This window comes from Mytilinidion resinicola, assembly GCF_010093595.1.
Source record: "Mytilinidion resinicola strain CBS 304.34 unplaced genomic scaffold BDZ99scaffold_17, whole genome shotgun sequence".
Lineage (NCBI taxonomy): Eukaryota > Fungi > Ascomycota > Dothideomycetes > Mytilinidiales > Mytilinidiaceae > Mytilinidion > Mytilinidion resinicola.
In genome coordinates, this window is record NW_022985453.1 from 439,196 (window position 1) to 458,419 (window position 19,224).

A 19,224-nucleotide genomic window follows, 5' to 3' on the forward strand; every position below is an offset into this window, starting at 1 on the left:
GCATAACGAGGAGCATTCCCAACCAATCGCTTGGTGCTATGCGTTTCTAACGGAAAACAGCGCTTCTTGCACGTGTAGATTAATGGCCGTCGGACTCCAGACAGCGCCTCGAACGTTGTAGAGTCGACATATATTTGGCGCTGATTCAAGCAGCACCTTCGAATACGGACTCATTCTGAACGCATGTATTCTCGAAGAGCTAATTTGAGTGCCCTCTCGAGGAGTGCTTTTCATCGGGCTGATTCAGGGGAGTGCTGCTTTATACCACACGGCAGAGAAATCAGAGACTATGTCAAGAGCCACCTCACGACATCGAGACCTAGCAAACAGCAAAGATGTGTGATCTGATTTCCACTCTCCCCTAGTCGTCCAATGTATTCACCCAGATTCAAGCGGTCGAAATGTATCATACCCTCTCACAGCCGAGATTCAGGCGAGGGTCCTCCTTCCAGTGTTAAGAGAGAGACACATAGCACGAATATAAGCTACGATTTGAGGATTTCAGATATTTCATTGTCTCATTAGAGTTGCTGAATCTCTCCGAGACTTTCGTCGGGCAGCCTGATGCCGACAGCCAAATGTACACCCTCCAACACTTGACATCGAGCGTAGACACAAAAGTTCAAGTTGAGGATCTTCGGAGGAAGGCAAGAAGAAGGCAGAATGAAGAGATCTAGGCCCATGATTTACGTATATGAGTGATTCCTCGTCTCCCCGGTCAGCACAATATTCAAAGACAGATCCAAGCTCTTCCGGACGTGGCTTGGAGGGCATAGGCTAAAATGCTCGCTGAGGACCTTCAAACGAGTGCGAGAAGAGTGAAAACGCCAAAGATATCAGCAACGACTTGGGATTAGGTGTAATTATGACTGCGGCTGAGAGATTCATTGTCCACAGCCTGATTCCGGCTCTCCATCACTTGACCTCGGGCGTCTGAGTTAGGCGTCTGATTGAGACCGTTTACATAGGGGGGAAATGGAAGCAAGACTCAAAGAAGGTAGCTCTGATTTGAGTTGTCATATCGTTCTAAGGCTTTCCGCAACCCCCGGAAGTTCTTCTGGGCGCTTTCTAGGCAGTCTATTGGTCGCGGGTAGACTTGGCGTCTGGAGAACTTAACATCATCCATCCGATTAAATTTTCCAGTTAAGGATCTTCAGACGATATTATGAAGAAGGTGTGTACGATCACACGCTGCTTCTCCGTTTCGACACGCCTCTCTATGTATCTTCTGAGCATCTCATTGTTAGCGGATAGATTTGAGATGTTGAGAACTTGACATCGTTTCGCCGAATGAAGTCTCCAGTTGAGAATCCTCAAACGACGTCCGGGGACATCATATAGGATTCCTTGATTTCTTTGGATTCCTCCCGTCTGGAGAAGCTCCCCTGGGTGCGTTTTGCGTATTCTGTTGGTAGTGGATGAATTCGTGCTCTGCGGAATATAACATCGTTTGTATTTATGCTTTTTCCTGCTGAAGGCCTCCAAACGGCGCCAATACGAGGCCTGATACGAAGAATACAAGAGTTGATTCAAGGGAGCGTGTCATCACCTAGTCTGCTCCCGCTTGAGGAAGCTCCCCTGCGCCCTTTTTGACAAGTTCATTGGCAGCGGAGAGATTTGGGCTCGGGTCGCCATGACATTATTGGCAGATGTGATCCTGCCAATTGAAGGCAGCCATGCAGTGCTAAAAAGGGAGCAACTAACACGACTGGAAGACCTGAACTGAGAACTCGGGCAATACATGGAGTCGAGAAACTGCAGGAAGCTCTCCTAGGCCAATTTTGAACATTCTACTAGCAGCGGAGAGATGTAGGCTCCGGTGGCCATGACATCGTCAGCGGATACAATCCTTCCACTTTAGAACCTTCGTGCAGTGCCAAATTGGGCCAAATACCAAGGATTGAGGACTTGAAATGAGAATGTGGGTAGTTCAACGGAGTTGTGAAATCTTAGGAAGCTCTCCTCGGTCCCCTTTGAAAAATCTTTTGGGATCGGAGTGATCTGGGCTGTTGTCACTTTTACATAGCGTATCGAGTCTAGAAATCAAGTTGAGGTTCTCCAAACGGCGCTAGGGAGAGAGAAATATACCTAGAGTATGATTTCAATTCGTGAGATGTGAGAAAAATCCATGTTTTCACCCACTCTCGGGACTGTCTTCAGGCCCATTATCGGAGTCTATTATCAACGCTTAGAATAGCACCTGTCAAAACTCTACTTCAGCTATTCGAGGTAAGGCATAGCGGCAGGGGTGTCTCGAAGGTATAAACCATGCCGCAGGACGAACGCAAGAATTGGCAGGAATGAGCGGGGTAGATATAGTCACGGAAAGGGGAGACTTCATAGGCAAAACGACCTCAGACTCTCGTAAACTTCAGTAACATTACTGTCACGCCGCATCTTCTAAACCCTCTCTCCGCGTAGCCCCTTCCGGCCCCATTTCTCCAAAGTTGGAGCCCAAGCGTCCTTCAGAGCCACCACTGCCGCCCCAACATTCTCCGTCAACGCCTTCTGCATAGCGTGTCTCTCCTCTGGCGCCATCTTCTTCATCTTGCGGAACATCTTCTTCTCTCCGTAACACTCTACCACGCCACGTGCCATAACTTCTCTCACTTCCGCCCAAAACCCCGAGAAAATCTGCATTTCCGTCTCTTTATCCGCCGCATTGAGGTAGCATTCGTGCGCGTTTTCGAAGTCTACTTCCGGAAGGACTGACACAGTGCAGCCCAGTTGCTCGTACGTCGGGTCCGCTATCATGCAAAGCTTGCCCCCACGAAACATGATGACGCTGTGTCGGAATATATGATAGTCTGGGAAGTCTTTGTCACTAATCCAAATTTTCTTGATCTTCTTCTCTTGCGGCGTGAACGTGCACCAGTCCACCAGCACCTCGCCTATAGCCACTACCGTTAGCCCTTGTCACTGAATGATACAATGATGATTTATCGACGTACCCCCCAGGATCTCCTGCAGGAGCTCCACACACAACGACACCGACAGGTCGCACTGCCTGTATGCCACTAGGGCCATCTTCTGCTCCTCCGGGGTCCCAGGGGGGAACGAGCCGCCTGTGAACGCAACCTTTGCGTCCCTTGCCACGCCCAGAATGTTGCCGGCAGGCTCATCGTTGATGATGTCCTCGACGTTGGCGAAGGAGACGCGGCGCACGACGTCCTTGCAGAGTCGGATCACGGACTCGGCGGTCATGCGTACCGTGTTGTAGTCTTTCGGGTCAAGATTTGGGACTTTCGGCTCTATGTCAAGCTGCTCGAGGCCTTTGAGGGCTTCGGCGAAGGCTTTGGTGCGCTCGGCGTCTCCGGAGGTCTCGGTTTTGGCCATATCTGGTGGTGCGGGGGTGGAGGGGAGGGAGGAGAGAGAAGGAAAGAGGGTAGACAGGCGGTGGAGAGGCGGCGGATGAGGAGGAGATGGAGACGGTGGCAGCGGCACGTCGTGGGTGCAAGAAGATGTCGGTTTAGGCAGGGTCGTGATGCGATGAGCGAGGTGTTGCTGCTGAAAAGCTTGCAGTGGGTGAGAGTGGAGTTTATGGATGGCCGCCCCGTGCACAGACCCCTATATCACAGTGAAGGTACAATGGCTTATCAATGCATGCACGCGCGGCTGAGAATTTGCTAGACTATTCTCAGGGTGGGCAGTTCTATCATCTATGTAATAGTAGGAGAGGGTGGACGGGGAGCTATAGTTACCCTATCTAACAGGAGTTGGACATCATGCCTCACAACGACGGTTCACAGAAGCAGAATAGGCAGTACAGCTTCAGGAGCTGCTTTCAGGAGGTTATGGAAGAACCTACCAGCTTGACGCCTAGTCTCGGGGTGCCAATGGTCCATCGTCTCAGTCCATTGTCCCTCCATTGTAGCTATGGAACGTGTTCCTCCGTGGGTAGCTGCTTCAAATCCTCGGCCCATGCTTCAGACCACGTTTGCCTTTCTCCCTCAATGTGCGCTCCCAGCTGTCGCGGGCTGCATGGACCCTTGCCGCAACATGTAGCCATAGTTTTGTATACTCTGCGGCCCGGTCATCTGGTGACAGGGCTACTAATTTGTCAATCAACACTGTTTCGTCAACTTGATAATCCATGAATGCCTCCCTGATGACGGCGCGCATTTCGATGCCGAAACAACCAGCAGGATACTGCTTCTGCTCTTCTATGACGTTGGCGGGTATCAAGTCTTCGCCGTTTTGGCTGTGACGGGCCACATAGCCCTCCAAGTCAGAGACAAGCTCCCACCAACCCATCTGGCAGCCGGTAGGATCCAGAATATAGCTTCGGCCGCCAATGTCTACTCGAATAACGCTGTGGCTATACATTTTCTGCTCCGTTGTCTTCTTGTTCTTGACCCAGATCTTCTTCCCAATTTTTGGACAATCAACAATCCACCAGGTGGCTTTCCCTTTCTCTATGTCTCAGCGTTAGTTCTCTGTAGACCTGCGGCTCTTATTTCAATTCCAGGGGAACAGCTTACCTCCGATGAGTTCTCCGAGCACGTCCACAAACATGAACACAGTCAAATCACATTCTCGAAACGCAGTCAGCGACCACTGCTCGTCCAACGGCGTTCCTGCGGGGAAGGATCCTTCTTTGAAGGCGAGCTCTGCCTGCATCGCTATCAGCTCTTTCTCCGACGACGCCACCGGCTCCACCGCTGTGAGAGTTGACATAACTCTCATCGTCAGCATGCACAGCATGACGAACTCTTGGAGCATTGCACGGGTCGAGCCGTCGTCTTCCTCGGCCCCAGCCTCCAACTTTTGTTTTCCTCCAACCAGTTCTCTTAATTCCTTGCTGGCTTGTATGAGGCGTTTGTGAATATCGGTCAATTCGGTCTGGTCCAGGGCGGGATCCATGTGGGTTAGGTAGGTAGGGTATTTTGGATGGCGGGGAGGTAGCGAGAAGAGGAAGTGACCGTAATGGCTGGTTCAGGAGGCGGAGGCATGCAATTTGTCGTTCGGTAGCGGAGGAGGATATTCGTGGTCGGATGTTCTGTGGAGGTTGGGCGTTGAGCTTCTCCGAATTAGGGCATGCATAAGTGTTGACGCACGGGCCATAACAACCACGATTCCCAGCGCAGAAGTAATGATATTTCACGCATCGTATAGAGCATAGTAAAGTACCAAGCCATAAGTATGGGCACTCCTCGCATCTGCTTGGGGTATTCCCATAGGCTCTCTGAGTCTTAAGTAGGATGTAGAACTCGTCACAGTGGAAAATAGGCTACCGTTTGACTGACCGAAGGCATGCTAGCTAGGGTACTCCATATAGTGGCGTAGAGCGTGCAAAAGAGAAGAGCACAACGTAAAGGTTATACGGCAAGAATTGGACTACCTCTTGACTGATCGGCTACCTATTAGTTAGACTACTCCGTACGATGCTATCAAACGTGCATAAGCCGAAATTACGATGCAAAGGTCAAAACAATAGAAATTAGCCTACCGTTTGCCTGACCGAAGATGTGCTTGCTAGGGTAGTCCTTAATGTGATATCGAGCGATCAAAATTGGAGCGCGAGCAGTGAGATGTCCGTGTGCCCAGACTCATCGCGTAATACTGTATGCTGTTTCCGCATTCTTCTTGTGCACTATTTCCATATTCTTTGATGGCGACGAAGGGATTTTACAAGCTGCTGCCCAAACTCGAACAGCGGGCAAACTTCTGGGGAATTGTAGCTCTATGACATAAGTTTGGACACTCCTTGTATCTGCTGGGGGTGTCTGGACTGACTTTCAAAATTGCATATACAATAAAAACCTCCATGCAGTGAAAGTAGGGCTACCGTTTGGCAGGCTAGAGACGTGCTAGCTAGGGCACCCCTTCCAGTGGTGTCGAGCTAGCAAGCGTGGTTCCCGAGGAGTGAGATTTACGTGTGCCTAGACTTATGACCTAGTACTGTAGCTGATCACCTTAAACTTTCCGCATGGATAACTGTGTGAACAAAGTAGTATTACAATCGCTCTATATACCCGCATAGTCTGCCTCCATATCGCAGAACTCTCCAAACCTCTCCATCTCCTCTTGTAAGCACTCCATCAGCTTGGCCTCTGCCGCTTCTCGCTCTGTCCCCTTCTTCTCGACAATATCCTCCATCATTTCCGCAGTGTTTTCGGTGTACGCCGCGATGCTTCTCTTTAGGGTCTTTTGATATAGTACCGGGAATGAACCTGGCCCTGCCTCTTTGGCCCACTCCGCCACGTCGACCTCCACTGGTGCTTTGGCGCGATCACAGTAATCGTCATAGTATTTCTCGAGCCCTGTGATAGCGAACGGCCAGCCGAATTGCCCCCCGGTGAAATCCACGGCCAGAACTACCTCACCGACCTTGACCTGAATGTGACTGTGGTCGAAATGGACGTAGGGATTGTCTTCGTTTTCGGGGGTGATCCAAATCTTGCGGTGCGGGCGAGGACGGAATCTCCAACAGGCGATCGAGTCTATGTCGTCTATGATAATACTAGTTAGCAACCCCCGCGTCAATGAGCGTTCTGCAAGAACGTACCACCTAGGTGCTCCTTCAGGAGGTCGAAAAAAGCAAAGGCCGTCACATCGCAATCGCACCACTCCAACAGCGCCAGCTCGTCTTCTGCGCTTGTGCCTTGGGGGAATGGGCGCCCAGGCACCAGGCTCGAGGTGACCCTCTTGATGCCTCGAAGCTCGCCAGGCCGGGACTTATCCACTCTGATGATGTGATGAGGGTGACTTGCTTTCCGTCCGGCTTTGTACATCTCGTAGAAGATTTTGATCTTCTCTGTGACGCGGTAGAATGCGGAGGGGTACGTCGATTTGCTTGCCATTCTCGCAGAAGGTTCGAAGGATGATGCTGATTGACAATGTGCTGTGGAAGGTGTTCAGATCTGAGACTGGCCGCATGGTCTGTGCGGCCTTGGCCCTTCACTATTTTCGCCAAAGTCACGCGAGCTGCCTCGACTAGAACTTCTGCAGCGAACCACAGACTCAACGCATCCATCGTGACTCCAGCTTAGCAGCAAACTTCAGCCTACACACAGCGTCTTCAAATTATCCTTAAACATCACCATGGCCTCCTCAAACACCTCTTCCCCTGACTACGACGAGAGCGCCGCCTCGCTGATCTTCGAGATCTTCTTGGCAATCCGGCCTCAGTACGCGCCGTTCCGCCTCACACTGGGCACCTGGGAGAACGACATCGTGCCGGCCGAAGACAACGCCTCCCAAACAGTCCCTTATTATCACTACGAGGCAGAGTGGACCGCCGAGTGGACACCGCCAGACCTCGACCTCAAGATCCTCAACACAATCTTTTGTCACAATCAGTGTGACGACGTGCCCGTCGTCCTAGGGCCGATCATCAGCGACCTCCTTGGCCGTAAGTCTACTCAATTGCGCGAAAAGACGCTAATGCTAACGTATATGTACAGACAATGGCTCGCCCGAAGTGCTCTCGCTGCACATGCTGCCAAAGTCCTGGCTGGTCACGGGGGGGCAGCCCTTGTTGCAGGCGGATGGACTCCGAAGGGCACACACGGTGGTGAAGGTTGGGGCGATTTTCTACGACATAACGGGAGGGCAATTCGGGGTCACCAAGCTTCGAGTGCCGGAAGAGGAGTACCGCCGGGAGTACGTGGTGTCTGAGTACGGAGACGGCGCCAGCATGACGCTGGAGGAGGCAGCGTCGTTGTTGCTGGCCTCGGACCGCCCAAACCGCGCGTACTGGAACCCGCTGTTCCTCAAGCTCCGAGGCAATCTGGACACTGCCTTCAAGGCGTGGATGACAGAGCGTGACCTCACGAAGGAACAAGTGGTTCTTGACCCCGTTCGCCGACGAGAAGTAGTGGAACTTTTCCGCGCCGCTACCACGACGACTAGGGTGGAGTTCAACGTGGAGTGGTACCTCGGGGGGCTTGGTGGGTAGTTGTTGGAGCGGGAGAGAGGGCGACAGTGGGAGAGTAGGAGTGGAAGAAGGGAGAAGTTTGGGAGAAGAGGGGGACCCCAGCGCCGAGTCCGCACTTTTACGCAGTGTTGGGGATAAGGAACCTGCTTGCAGGCCAAACTAAGACGGACTCAATTCGTATAGTAAGTGCTTCTGTCTCACCGTCGTCTGGCTGACTTCAAGGTGTATATATTATCCGCAGCGATGTTGTTCTCTGTGCAGTTTAAATCGAAAAGGGTTCAAAAACAGCATTTTCTCATCATCATAGCTCCATCTGACTGGCCTCAAGAGTGCATATTCTATCAGTAGCAATGTCGTCCGCCGGACATTTCAGATTGCTAGGGGTTCAAAAGCGGGGTTTTCCCTCCATAATAGCGTCGCTTGGCTAGCCTCAAAGTTATGTAATTCATGGAAGGCAATGTTGTTATCGATGCAGTTCGAATTGGTAGTCATTCAGAACCATTGTTTTGCCATCCTCATACCGCCGCCTAACCGGATCCAACGGTAGGTATATTGTTAGCAGTGCTATTGTTCTCCAGGCAGTTCAAATTGATGCGGTTTCAAAACCACGTTTCCCGTCTTCTTGGCACCGGCTGGCCAGCTTCAAAGCTCTGTAAATTTTGAAAGCCAGTGTTATTCTCCGTAGAGTTCAAATTTGTAGTCGTTCAAAACTAGCGTTTTCCCATCGTTATGGTGCCGCCTGACTGACTTCAAGGCTGTCTAAATTATGCAACGCAATGGTATTCGACATGCAGCTCAAATTGGGTTTCACTCAAAACCGGCGATTTTCCCGTCCTTATACCGCCACCTGACTAGCGCCGCGAGGTTGTAAATCTTCAGCGGAAACATCATTCTCAGAACACTTCACATTGGTAGGGCTTCAAAAATGGCATTTCTCTGTTATCTTAGCGCTGTTTGACTGCCCCTGCACACTCTTTACAATGCAGAAGCCCATGATATGCTCTGAGCGTCGCCAAACGACTGGCTCCCAAAGGTGTTGTTCCTCCAAGCTCTTACCGTCGTCAGACTGCCTTTGAGGACGTGTACTTCATTACTAGCGATGACATTTTCCGGGCAGCCCAGATCAAGAGCTTCATGGATCTCCGCTGCCAATCAACCAAAAACCAGGTCGCAGGTGGTCTTCCACAGGCTGCTCCGCTACGGTAAGTCCAGGGGCGTCTCTACTGGCTCGAAGTATCAGCAAAGAAACAGAAACTGATACTATCTGACAATACCAAATCAAAAGGAGTTCCGGAACTCCTTTGTCACGGCCTCCACAGTAGTCTGTAGGGTCTCCCGCAAGGATTTGATCTTCATCAAAGCTTTCTCCTTTTGTTCCTGATTGCAAACGTCTACATAAACGTCTATGGCGTCTTTCACAAGCTGGTGAATACTTGAGTCTTGTTCGACGTGCCACAAGTACAACCAGTAGTCCTCGAACACCATCTCCCGCACATAATCGTACAATTCATCTGCTTCTTTGCGTTCTTCGTACAGCTCCCTCATGGAGCGATGCTGGTCGAGCTCCGCATCTTTCTCATTCTGCCACAAGCGTCGATAGTCACTTTCGCGCATCCAGCATCGGACCCCAAACTGCGCCGCGGTCATATCCAAAATCCAACGTTCACCATCATGGAAGGTGACTAAGACTACCGTGTGGCCATAACGAGGCTTGTCGCCTTGCGTATTGTAGAGGACTGCAAATGGCGGGCGGATTCGGAGGAAAAGGATCCCGATGTCTGCATGGCCTGCGAAGATGTCCTCCAAGATCAGTCCCATAACGCGGGGCGCCTCTTCGCAGGCATTCCAATTCAGGATCGCTTTCGCATCTTCCAGTTCAAGCTCTGGAGGCAGAAATCCTAGGCCGAAATCTTCAACTCCCACGTGCTGCCCCTTGACTCGGATATTGTGTCGCCATGAGGACTTTTCGAACCTGCACGACGTGATCTTTAGAGCAAAGAGAGACTTCAAGATGCCCTGCCAGGTAGGTTCAACGAAGAGCATGACCACGCAGGCCCAGTGAGAGGCATCGAATTGTGGAGACATATTGATTGGTTGACTGAAGCTGGTCTAACTTTGCCGGTGGTGGTATGGCGCTGCTGTTGAGGTTACTTCTTGAAAAATGCTCCGCTGGGAGCCCATCCCCGATGGATTGTTCATGAGCGTTCCAGTACAAGGTGAATGTAGTGCCGCTTTCGCCGGAACGCCACCTATGTGGAATTTGCCACTCGCAGAAAAGGGGTGAATATGCGCCTCAAAAACCATAATCTTCCCAGACCGCTAATTGAGGCTCTGGGGACATTGAAATACCCGGTCTCAATTTTTGGGCGTGTGAGAGGACATCATGCGGTTGCGCGTATACGATGAGGCGACACCCACTGCGGAGGGCAATCTGAACTGTGTTGAGCTTTACATTGTGCTAAAGATTTTTGGACCTATTGAAGGACTGATCGCGGTGATACATACTTGGAAAAGGGAAGGGCAATACAATGAGCAATTTGGGCCCTATGAATCTAAACATTCTTCTACACATTTTGCCAGGCATCTACAGCCGCTAGAAGGCCTCTAATAGACCTAGAATTTGGCGGTACGATGTCAAGATCAATGCGTCCGAACTTGCACTTCCGTATTACCTGTCGATTTGGCATGCGCTTGGAGTCCTCCGTCTAGCTCATACTCTCACAATTACATGGATGGACAATATAGGGTCTGTAGAACTTGAAATCGCCCATCAAGATTTTAGGTATGTTAAGAGACATATCGCGGCGGCAACCATATAGCAAAAGATGAAGCGATTGGCTGGGGTTTGGGAGCTCGCTAAAATCCCTGCATGGTATCACGTGACCTCGACTTGATGATTCCCAACCCTCCGTCAGTTCGCGACACCAAAGACATCATTTTGCTACCATGCTGCCGCCGACTGGGGTACCTTGAAGCGTCATAATCCCTAGGGACGGATGTCACTCTCTCGGAAGGACAGATCAGACGCGAGTAGATATCAAAGCGTGGTAGCTATCTTACCGTGGCCAGGGGACCCATGGAGCACTATCTCATCTCTAGCTGACAAGCTTTTCATTTGAAGTCTGTGGAACTTGACATCCGTACCTACGATTTTTGGATAATCAAAGGACTCCTTACGATGACAGCCACATGGCAAGTATGTTGATGAGCAGGGAGTGTAATTTGAAACGCATTGATCTTGACATTCACCTTTGAAATTTATGGGTAATCAGAGGGCTCCATACGGTGACAACCGCATGGCAAAGGCGTGGATAAGAAGGGTGTACAATCTGAACCGCATTGATTGTGACATGGCCTCTGCCACTCTTGACTCTGTTAAAGGACTCCCTGCAGTGACAGACCTGCAGCAATCAAAAGGCTACACTCACCTGATATCAGTGCATCCTCCGTGGTTCTTTCATATTCAGGCAACGTCTAGTGGTTTATGATACTACATGAAGTAGTAATTCCAACAAAAGAGACTTCAGTCTCCGGCATAAAGCCAGAAAACCAATGCCCCCTTCTTGCAAGCGACACCGGCCACCGGTACGCCCCCTAGTCTGCGTGGCCTGGTTAGCCCGTGTACCCGTCAGACTTCCGCCCCTCTATCCGCCTCTTCTGCTCAAACGACTTAATGGCCAAACACCAGCTGCCCGTCCGCCGACGCCTTCAGATACGCCTTGCCCCCGTTACCCACCCCCAACGTGATCCCCCGTCAACATCACGCATCTAGGACACACCACTCAGGTTAGAAGCGCGGGGGGCGAAGGTTGAGTATCAGAGCGTCGGCGTAGTGGCATACTGGGCTCACCCTGCGTGAGCTCCACCCCCATCCCTCATACCCGCCACTCCGCCGCCGTGTCCTCCGTGCACGCTCGGAGGGCCTCCACCAGCACGTCGGCCTTCTCTCGGGCGTCCTCTGGGTGGAGAATCACCAGATCCTGGATGCTGTGCAGGCCTTGCTCACGCAGCGTTGTGCAAAACGTGGCAAACAGTCTGTCGCGGAGCGCTTCGAAGAATGGGTCTTTACGCGCGCGGCCTCCTGACGACACAATGAGGGGTACCCACGAGGCGATCAGGGATCCAGGGTCTTTATATCGTTGGCAGTATGTGTCCAAAAGCATCCAGACGTGACCGTAGCCGAACTGGCTTCTGGTCAAATCAAGGACCCACCAGCGCGGGATAGGGCCGGGGAACTTGACTGTGACGACGGTGTGTATGTATGCGTCCTGCTGGCAGAGCACGTCCTTCTTGAAGAGGGGGATCGCTTTCTCAGGCCGGACGGCAAGCGTGAGGAGTTTGAACTGAGCGCCTACGTAGATTTGTTAGTATTAGCACGTACAGAGCATCGCATGGGCTGTGTTAGAAGTGCATACCTTTGAATGCTTCTAGCAGAATTCTTGCCATAATCTGCGGTGCATGGTCGCATTGCTCGCGGTTCAAGATCGCCCGAATGTTCTCAGCGGCCAAGTCAAGGCCTGGAGGGACAAAAGGAACAATTCCTAGACCCCAGGGTGCCTTTCCCGAGCTTTCGACTGCTGGTTCCTCTATATCTGGCTTCTCTATATCCAGGCCCCATTCCTTGATAGTGCGTAGATTGTGTCCCTCAAGGACGACATCCCACGCGACGCCGAGGATTTCCGCAACTTTGTCCAAGTGGTCGTCGAGGTGGTCAGACATATTGCTAGTTATGGCGCGAAGATGTCGAGAAGTGTGTGCTTTAGGTCGTCGTGATGCTGGGTGTTTTGATTGAGTTTGTTTTTGGAGTTGGCCGCTAGAAAAGGTTGTGGGGAACACAGGCCACCACGAGTCCCGCCAATAGTGAAGGGACGCGTCTCAACATTGAACTTCACGGTCCTGCCAGGCAGAGAATCATGAAAATTGCCTTATTGGCTTGTTTGTCAATGATACTGTTATTAGTGAAGCTCTATTGAATGCCACCAACTGCAACAAAGGCGAGTACAATACAAGCCACACCTTGTAAAATCTGACCATACCAAGAATAATTCTACACTGGTACAGTAGGTGCCCAAAGAATCTGTTCAGATGCGTCTCTAGTTTGCCAACACGTCTTCGACGACGAGTCTAAATCGAGGTCATGAGCCGGCCACTTGTGACTCTACACTTCTTGAAAACGTCCTTGATTAGCCGATATCGCTGTCTGGAGAAACTCTAGCATGCAGCCCGCTCCTAGTCAAACTCTCATCCAAGTTCCAGTCCTGCAAACGCTACGTCTGGTTTAGATCCTGGAAACCCGGTAGAGGCATCTCGAGTAGCGGCAGCGCACGGGCAAGAGGTTCATGAGGCCGCCTCGTTGGCGAAACCTTGGTCTGCTTGGAGAATTTAGCAATCGTGTACGGAGAAGACCGTTTCTTGCATCCTGAGAATAGACTATGTATGCAGTCCGTCGTGGTAGTGGTTGGTGTTGGGATGACGCGAGCGTCAGTGATGTGATTCGCGCGTCTCGCTGGTGGAATCGATCTAGTATTGCCTCCAGGCGTTAGAACACGTGAATAAGGTGTTCCTCGAAGTTGAGACGAAAGAGTTGAGATGAGACCCCTCATTGTGGCCGTCAAAATTGGATTGTCTTGGCGCTCTGGAGTTTCCTCAAAACAGAGCCCACACGCCGTAGCCCAGCAAGCAGCATCACACACAGCGCCAGACCGCACATTCACACATCCACGCCATAATTCTTCAATATGCCGTCTTTCATCTTCCCCCCAAGCTTCACCGCCGCCCACTTCGAACGTGTCGTCAAGCAGTTCGTCGAGCCGGCCTGGCAGGAAGTCGCCGAGGCCATCTACCCCGTCATCATCACGTCCTGTCGAGAGTTGCCAGAGGCCGAGTGCAAAATGCCGATAGGAGCGGGACGCCAACGCCTGGAGTCGCGCCGAGTGCTGCAAGTCGACGGCCAGTGGGCGGGTCCTGGGCGTGGGATGGCCACCGTGCTACTCAACCCCGAGGTGACCAGGGCCATTTTGAACCGGAACGCATGCGAAGCCGCCCCAAAGATCATGGGACCGATCGTGGAGAAGGTCTTCCGGGGTATGCAATCAGTCCTGCTGGGCGTGTTGTTGATTGGACCAATAATGCTGACTATTATTCGTAGACTACGCCAACGTCGAAGTCCTCACGATGCCTGTGCGCCCGCGCCTCGTCGTCCAGTTCCCTCACGACAAGGACCAGGGTTCATACCTCCATTGTGTCTTCAAGGTCACGTTCCGAAACAGCGAGGTCTGGTTTTTGGACCTGACGTATACCCAGTTTGGGTTCGAATCCTGCTGGGCACCGCAGAGGGAGTACCGCGGCCTGTATCAAAACTGGGTTTTCGACAAGGATCAAGACTTTTGCCGCCCGTTAGACGCGAACTACAAGATGTATGGCAATTTGCCTGCCGACGACCGCCAGCTCAACGACCTTTTGCGAGAGTCCTTACGCGCGGAGTTCTCGCGGTTTCGTCGAGAACGCGGCAAGAACATCCACCAAATGGTCGACAATGGCCAAGAACTTCGGGCCTTGTTTCGCGAGCTGAGACGTTGTGCAGATGAGGTGGTGGCGGATCTCGCGCATGGTTGACCCTTCAGGCCGCCCCCATAGCTGGTCACCAATGCTCTTCGTGTCTGTTCTTGCTTCAAACTCGCTTTGGTCGGTTGCTAGTAGGTGTATGCTGAACGCAAGCCAAATGTCTTGTGCGGGCACCAGCGCAAGGCTTGGTTGACATAGACATGTTGCTCGGTGGAAGTTGGTGTTTATCCTGTAAGACGCTCAAGAGGAGGACGAGGTGGGGTGAGGAGATGGGGGTTTTTGGATAGTCTGATGGGTACACGGGTTCACCAGGCCGCACGGACTGAAGAGGAGGGCATTGGTCATCTGGCTTTACGCTGGAGACTGAAGCCTTCCAAGTGCTGCTTTGCGTACTTGTCGCTACCGTCTAGAGTCTCTTGACATGCTTCTACAAATCCAAATAGGATGACAAGTTCTGCAGTACGTCTATCTAGCCCCAGCTCTTTGCACACGGTTGACACCTCCGTATAGCAACCATTTGGGCTCACAGTGAGTACTGAAGCCCTCTCTGCATGTTATTGCGCGCTTCTTATCACCGTCTAGAGGCCGTCAACATGGTGAAAGCTATGCGGGTGGAAGTCAAGGTCCCGAGCACGACTATCAAACCGCACCTCATTACACCTTTTCTAGGCCTAATTTCCGCTATCTCCTACGTTCACAATAGAATTGAAGCCGCTTTTACATGCATTTGCACGCTACTTATTGCTGTCTAGAGATCCTTAACATACTACATGTTATGCGAGTTGGATATCGACGTCCTGAGCATGCATATCAAACCGCAGCTCGCTACGCCTCTTCTACGCCTAATTTCCGCTATTTTCTGGGTTCACATCGAGAATTGAAGCCTGCTCTAGGTGCGTTTGCCCGCTAGTTGTCGCCGTCTAGTACGCCTCCATATGCTGCCAGCGATGCGAGTAAATTGTCAAGTTCTAGAGTCCGCGCATCAAGTCGCAGTTTCTAACAACTCTTCCACGCCTGCATTCTACAATCTCCTGGCTCTACCCCGAGAACTGCATCCTATTCTATATCGCTTTACTTCTCACTAGTCGCCGTTTAGAGTCCTTCAGTATACCAACAGCTATGCGTGTAGGATGTCAAAACCCGGAGCACAAACATCAGACCGCAGCCATCTACTCTTCTTCTACGCCTATTTTCTGCAACTTCCTGGCTATACGCCGCGAATTGAATGGATTTATGCATGCAATTGCATGCGTCTCGTCGCCGTCTAGTATCCCTCAACATGCTACTAGCCCGCGGATAGAATGTCAAGCTTTGAAGCACGTGTTTCAAGCCGTAGTTTCCTACATCTCTCTGGGACGTTAGCACAGCAGTCTTTTGGCCGTATGTCAGAGATGGAAGCTTCGTATGTATGCATTTACCTACCGCTGGCCATCGGTTGGCTGTGCTCAACATACTATCGGCTATTCAGATACAAGTCACGTTCTAGAGCACGTGTTTCAAGCAGTAATTTAACACATCTCATCAACACGCTAGCACAGCAGTCATTTGACAGCATACCGGAAATGAAAGCTTCCTAAGCACGCTATTGCTTACTACTAGCAATCGTTTGGCTTGCCTCGGCCTGTTCGAACGCATTCAAGTGCGACGTCACGTTCCGGAGCACGTGTTTCGAGCCGTAGCTTTACTCATCCCCTCGACACGTCACCACAGCAGTCGTTTGACTGCGTGCTGGAGATGGGAGCTTCCTAAGTAAGTTTCGCTTACTGTTAGCAATCGTTTGGCATGTCTCGACATGTTACCATGCATTCGAGTACAATGTCACGTTCTAGAGCACGTGTTTTAAGCCGCAGCTTTACGCATCTCCTCCACACGTGACTATAGCAGTCGTTTAACTGCATGCTCAAAATAGAAGCTTCCTATACACACAACTGCTTACAGCTAGCCATCGTTTGTCTGCCCTCAACAAGCTCGTAGACATCTAAATACGATGTCACGTTCCAGAGCGGCTACATCAAGCAGCTACTTCCTTCACCTCTTTCAGAACAGCTTTTAGCCATCTTCCAACCTCACGCTGTAAACGGAAACCGCTCATTCATGGTTTTGCATGCTGCTAGCCGCCGCTTGGCCTGCCTCAACTTACTACTGAATTGTGAGCAGGATGTCAAGCTCCCGAGCCCTTATTTTGAACTACAGGTTTTCGGACCCTTTTGATAGTCTTTAGCGTCGTCTGAATGCCTCTGGCTCTATATTCTAATATCAATTAACATGTCAAGATTTCGGGCATGTATTATGAAACGTAGCGTTCTGCAACTGTTTGAAGCATGGTTGCCACCGTCCGAGTGCCCTTGGCTTACGAGTGAATGTGAGGAGGATGTCAAAGCCTCGAGTCCGCATATTACACCACAGCGCTCTGCATCGCTTTGACAGCTGCTTGCTGCTGCACGAGTGCCCTCGGCTAACAAGTGAATGTTCAGGTAGGATGTCAAAGTCTCGAGCTCCTATATCGAATCGCATCTTTGGCAACTGTTCGGCACCGTCTGAATGCCTTTGACGAATGATTAGAAGGCTAATTACGATCTTAAAGCCTCCGGTATTCATATTTCACCCCGCTTTTCTGAATTTCTTTGACACTTGCTTACGACCGCCAGGAATCATCCGACGAACAGATTGAGGACCGACCAAGAGGTATAACTCTTAGAAGCGTATATCAGATCGCATCCTTGTTAATATTTTTGACGTCCTTTGCCTTCGCCAGACTTCCTCTGACTAGCGATTGAATAACAAGACACGATGTAAGAGCATCGACTCCGTGAATTAGAACGCAGCCAGGAATATGAGTTTGACACCTGCTTGCCGCCGCCAGGCATCCTCCGGTGACTGATTGGTGAATTAACTACGATGTCAAAGTTTCGAGCCATCAAATTAGATCGCGGCCACGAAGAGTGTTTGGTACCCGCTCGCCGCCGCCAGGTATCCTCCGGCTACAGATTGACGAACGAACTACAATGTCAAAGTTTCAAGCCCTCAAATTAGATCGCAGCCACGAATAGCGTTTTTACAGCCGCTTGGCGCCGTTGGACATCATCTGGTGACTGATTAGTGAATCAACTACAATGTCAAAGTGTCAAGTCTTCAGATCATATCACAGCTTCGCCCCGCCGTTTCACTCCTTCAAAACGCTGGATGGACCCCCCAGGCGTACGAAAGTGAAGCCGGACGTGATGTAAATAGCTAAAGCACGCATATAGAGTCTAGCGTTTGTGTGGAGTATAGATCACAGCGTCGGATCTCTTGCATAGTGTTCATGTGTATGATTGTGAGCCAGCGGACCTCTAACGACGAGAAGGAGAAGTCAAAGAGTTGTTAGACATTTGTTGATTTGGAGGCAGCAAGGGACAGATTGAATACTTTAAGATTCAGGCGTAGCGGCGTACGCAATTGCGCATGGCTATGTACGCTTGAGACCCCCCGGCGGTGTCGCGATTAAGATAGCCCGGATGTAGGAAGCAAGAGCTGGTGGATTAAGAAGGCGTTACAGACCAAGGAAATCAAGTGTATTTGGAAGCCTATCACTATTTGAGCGCTGGGAGGTACGGAATTGCACATCACGATGCACCCTCGAGACACTCCTAGAGGAATCATGAACGGTGTAAGACTGAGAGGTCTTGAACCGTCGTCAAAGCGGTTTTCGATTGTGGAGGTTGTTTTATAAGCGATCTGAGAGGCTTCGCAATCTGTTCGGCCTTCGAATTTTTTGCTGGAGGACACTCAGTGCTGTCACACTTCGCGCGCCTGAGAGGCTTCCAATGCTGCAGATTGAAGACGTGCTGAATCGCAAGACCAACCTAACAGTCGCCATCACTGCGTGAATGTTAGATCCCTGGGGGGGTCACAGCGCAAGCCGTCGGGCTACATGATGGACGCGGGGCACGGCAAGCCGAACGGCTTCCGTGGTGCAGATTGACGAGCCGATGACATCTCCTCTTGGCCCGGGCGGCTGAACTGCTGCAGGCCGACACTGAGATCGCAGCGGAGACTGGAGTGCACGTGCCGCCTACAATGCTACGTGGGCGCTCCTTGGACATCGACATAGGAGTAACAGAAGCAATTGACAGTGGTGACAGTCCTGAGCGTCCTTCAGTCATGCTCCTTGCGTCCCAAAACGGGTGCAGGAAAGCCCCAAGAAGCTGTGCATGTGCGCGCGGTCCGCCTCAAACAATCTCGCCAGCCTGCTGCCTCGGACATCTATGTGCCCATCCGCAGGAGCATCGGAAACTTCCGCTGCCACACTGTACAGGCCAGGCAACCACTGCCTACCACCCCTGTCGGTCCATTAGCGTCGATTACTAATCACTCACTTAATTTTCTTCCAGATCCTATATAAGCCTCCTACCCAGCTCCAACCTTCTGTCTTCAACAAGCTTTTGCACTTCTGTGCATGAGCAGCTCGGGCGACGACGCACTTTCTGCTAAGCCTTGGGTTATGTTCCTCCCTTTCGAGGACTCGCCCTTAGAGCGCTGGCTTTTTGGCCAGCTCCGCGACGAGTCTCGTGGAAACTCTCCGCATGATGTGGAGTGGATGGCCCAACATGTCTACCAATGACATGTGGGAAACCCTTCTCCATCCTCCCTCCATGTCTGCGGGGAACAGTTTTTGGAACACACACACATTTTTCATTGACTCACTTGCCTTGTGCAGGTGCTCGAAGAAGAATTCGCTCTACTCCTCACTCAGGTTGAAATTGATGTGAACTCTGATTTCTATAGACGTCTAGCTAGTT

The 19,224-nt window shown here is 51.3% G+C and overlaps 6 protein-coding genes across 6 annotated transcripts; 2 read left to right on the top strand and 4 right to left on the bottom strand.

The window, feature by feature from the left end:
• Positions 1–2,400: 2,400 nt before the first annotated feature.
• On the bottom strand, positions 2,401–4,863 carry BDZ99DRAFT_479928 (uncharacterized protein; the record flags this gene model as incomplete). The annotated part of the gene is made up of 5 exons (XM_033722297.1): positions 2,401–2,891; positions 2,952–3,567; positions 3,809–3,874; positions 3,988–4,415; positions 4,482–4,863. 5 exons carry the CDS (start codon positions 4,861–4,863, stop codon positions 2,401–2,403), a joined length of 1,983 nt encoding a protein of 660 aa, XP_033572869.1.
• Positions 4,864–5,967: 1,104 nt separating this feature from the next.
• On the bottom strand, positions 5,968–6,803 carry BDZ99DRAFT_524152 (uncharacterized protein; the record flags this gene model as incomplete). Its single annotated transcript, XM_033725872.1, has 2 exons — positions 5,968–6,452; positions 6,509–6,803. 2 exons carry the CDS (start codon positions 6,801–6,803, stop codon positions 5,968–5,970), a joined length of 780 nt encoding a protein of 259 aa, XP_033572870.1.
• Positions 6,804–7,044: 241 nt separating this feature from the next.
• On the top strand, positions 7,045–7,900 carry BDZ99DRAFT_479929 (uncharacterized protein; the record flags this gene model as incomplete). The annotated part of the gene is made up of 2 exons (XM_033722298.1): positions 7,045–7,354; positions 7,407–7,900. The coding sequence occupies 2 exons, from the start codon at positions 7,045–7,047 to the stop codon at positions 7,898–7,900; spliced, it is 804 nt and encodes a 267-aa protein (XP_033572871.1).
• Positions 7,901–9,157: 1,257 nt separating this feature from the next.
• On the bottom strand, positions 9,158–9,964 carry BDZ99DRAFT_524154 (uncharacterized protein; the record flags this gene model as incomplete). The annotated part of the gene is made up of 1 exon (XM_033725873.1): positions 9,158–9,964. One exon carries the CDS (start codon positions 9,962–9,964, stop codon positions 9,158–9,160), a length of 807 nt encoding a protein of 268 aa, XP_033572872.1.
• Positions 9,965–11,754: 1,790 nt separating this feature from the next.
• BDZ99DRAFT_524155 (uncharacterized protein) lies at positions 11,755–12,598 on the bottom strand (the record flags this gene model as incomplete). The annotated part of the gene is made up of 2 exons (XM_033725874.1): positions 11,755–12,230; positions 12,295–12,598. 2 exons carry the CDS (start codon positions 12,596–12,598, stop codon positions 11,755–11,757), a joined length of 780 nt encoding a protein of 259 aa, XP_033572873.1.
• Positions 12,599–13,617: 1,019 nt separating this feature from the next.
• On the top strand, positions 13,618–14,494 carry BDZ99DRAFT_479932 (uncharacterized protein; the record flags this gene model as incomplete). The annotated part of the gene is made up of 2 exons (XM_033722299.1): positions 13,618–13,963; positions 14,028–14,494. 2 exons carry the CDS (start codon positions 13,618–13,620, stop codon positions 14,492–14,494), a joined length of 813 nt encoding a protein of 270 aa, XP_033572874.1.
• Positions 14,495–19,224: the final 4,730 nt, after the last annotated feature.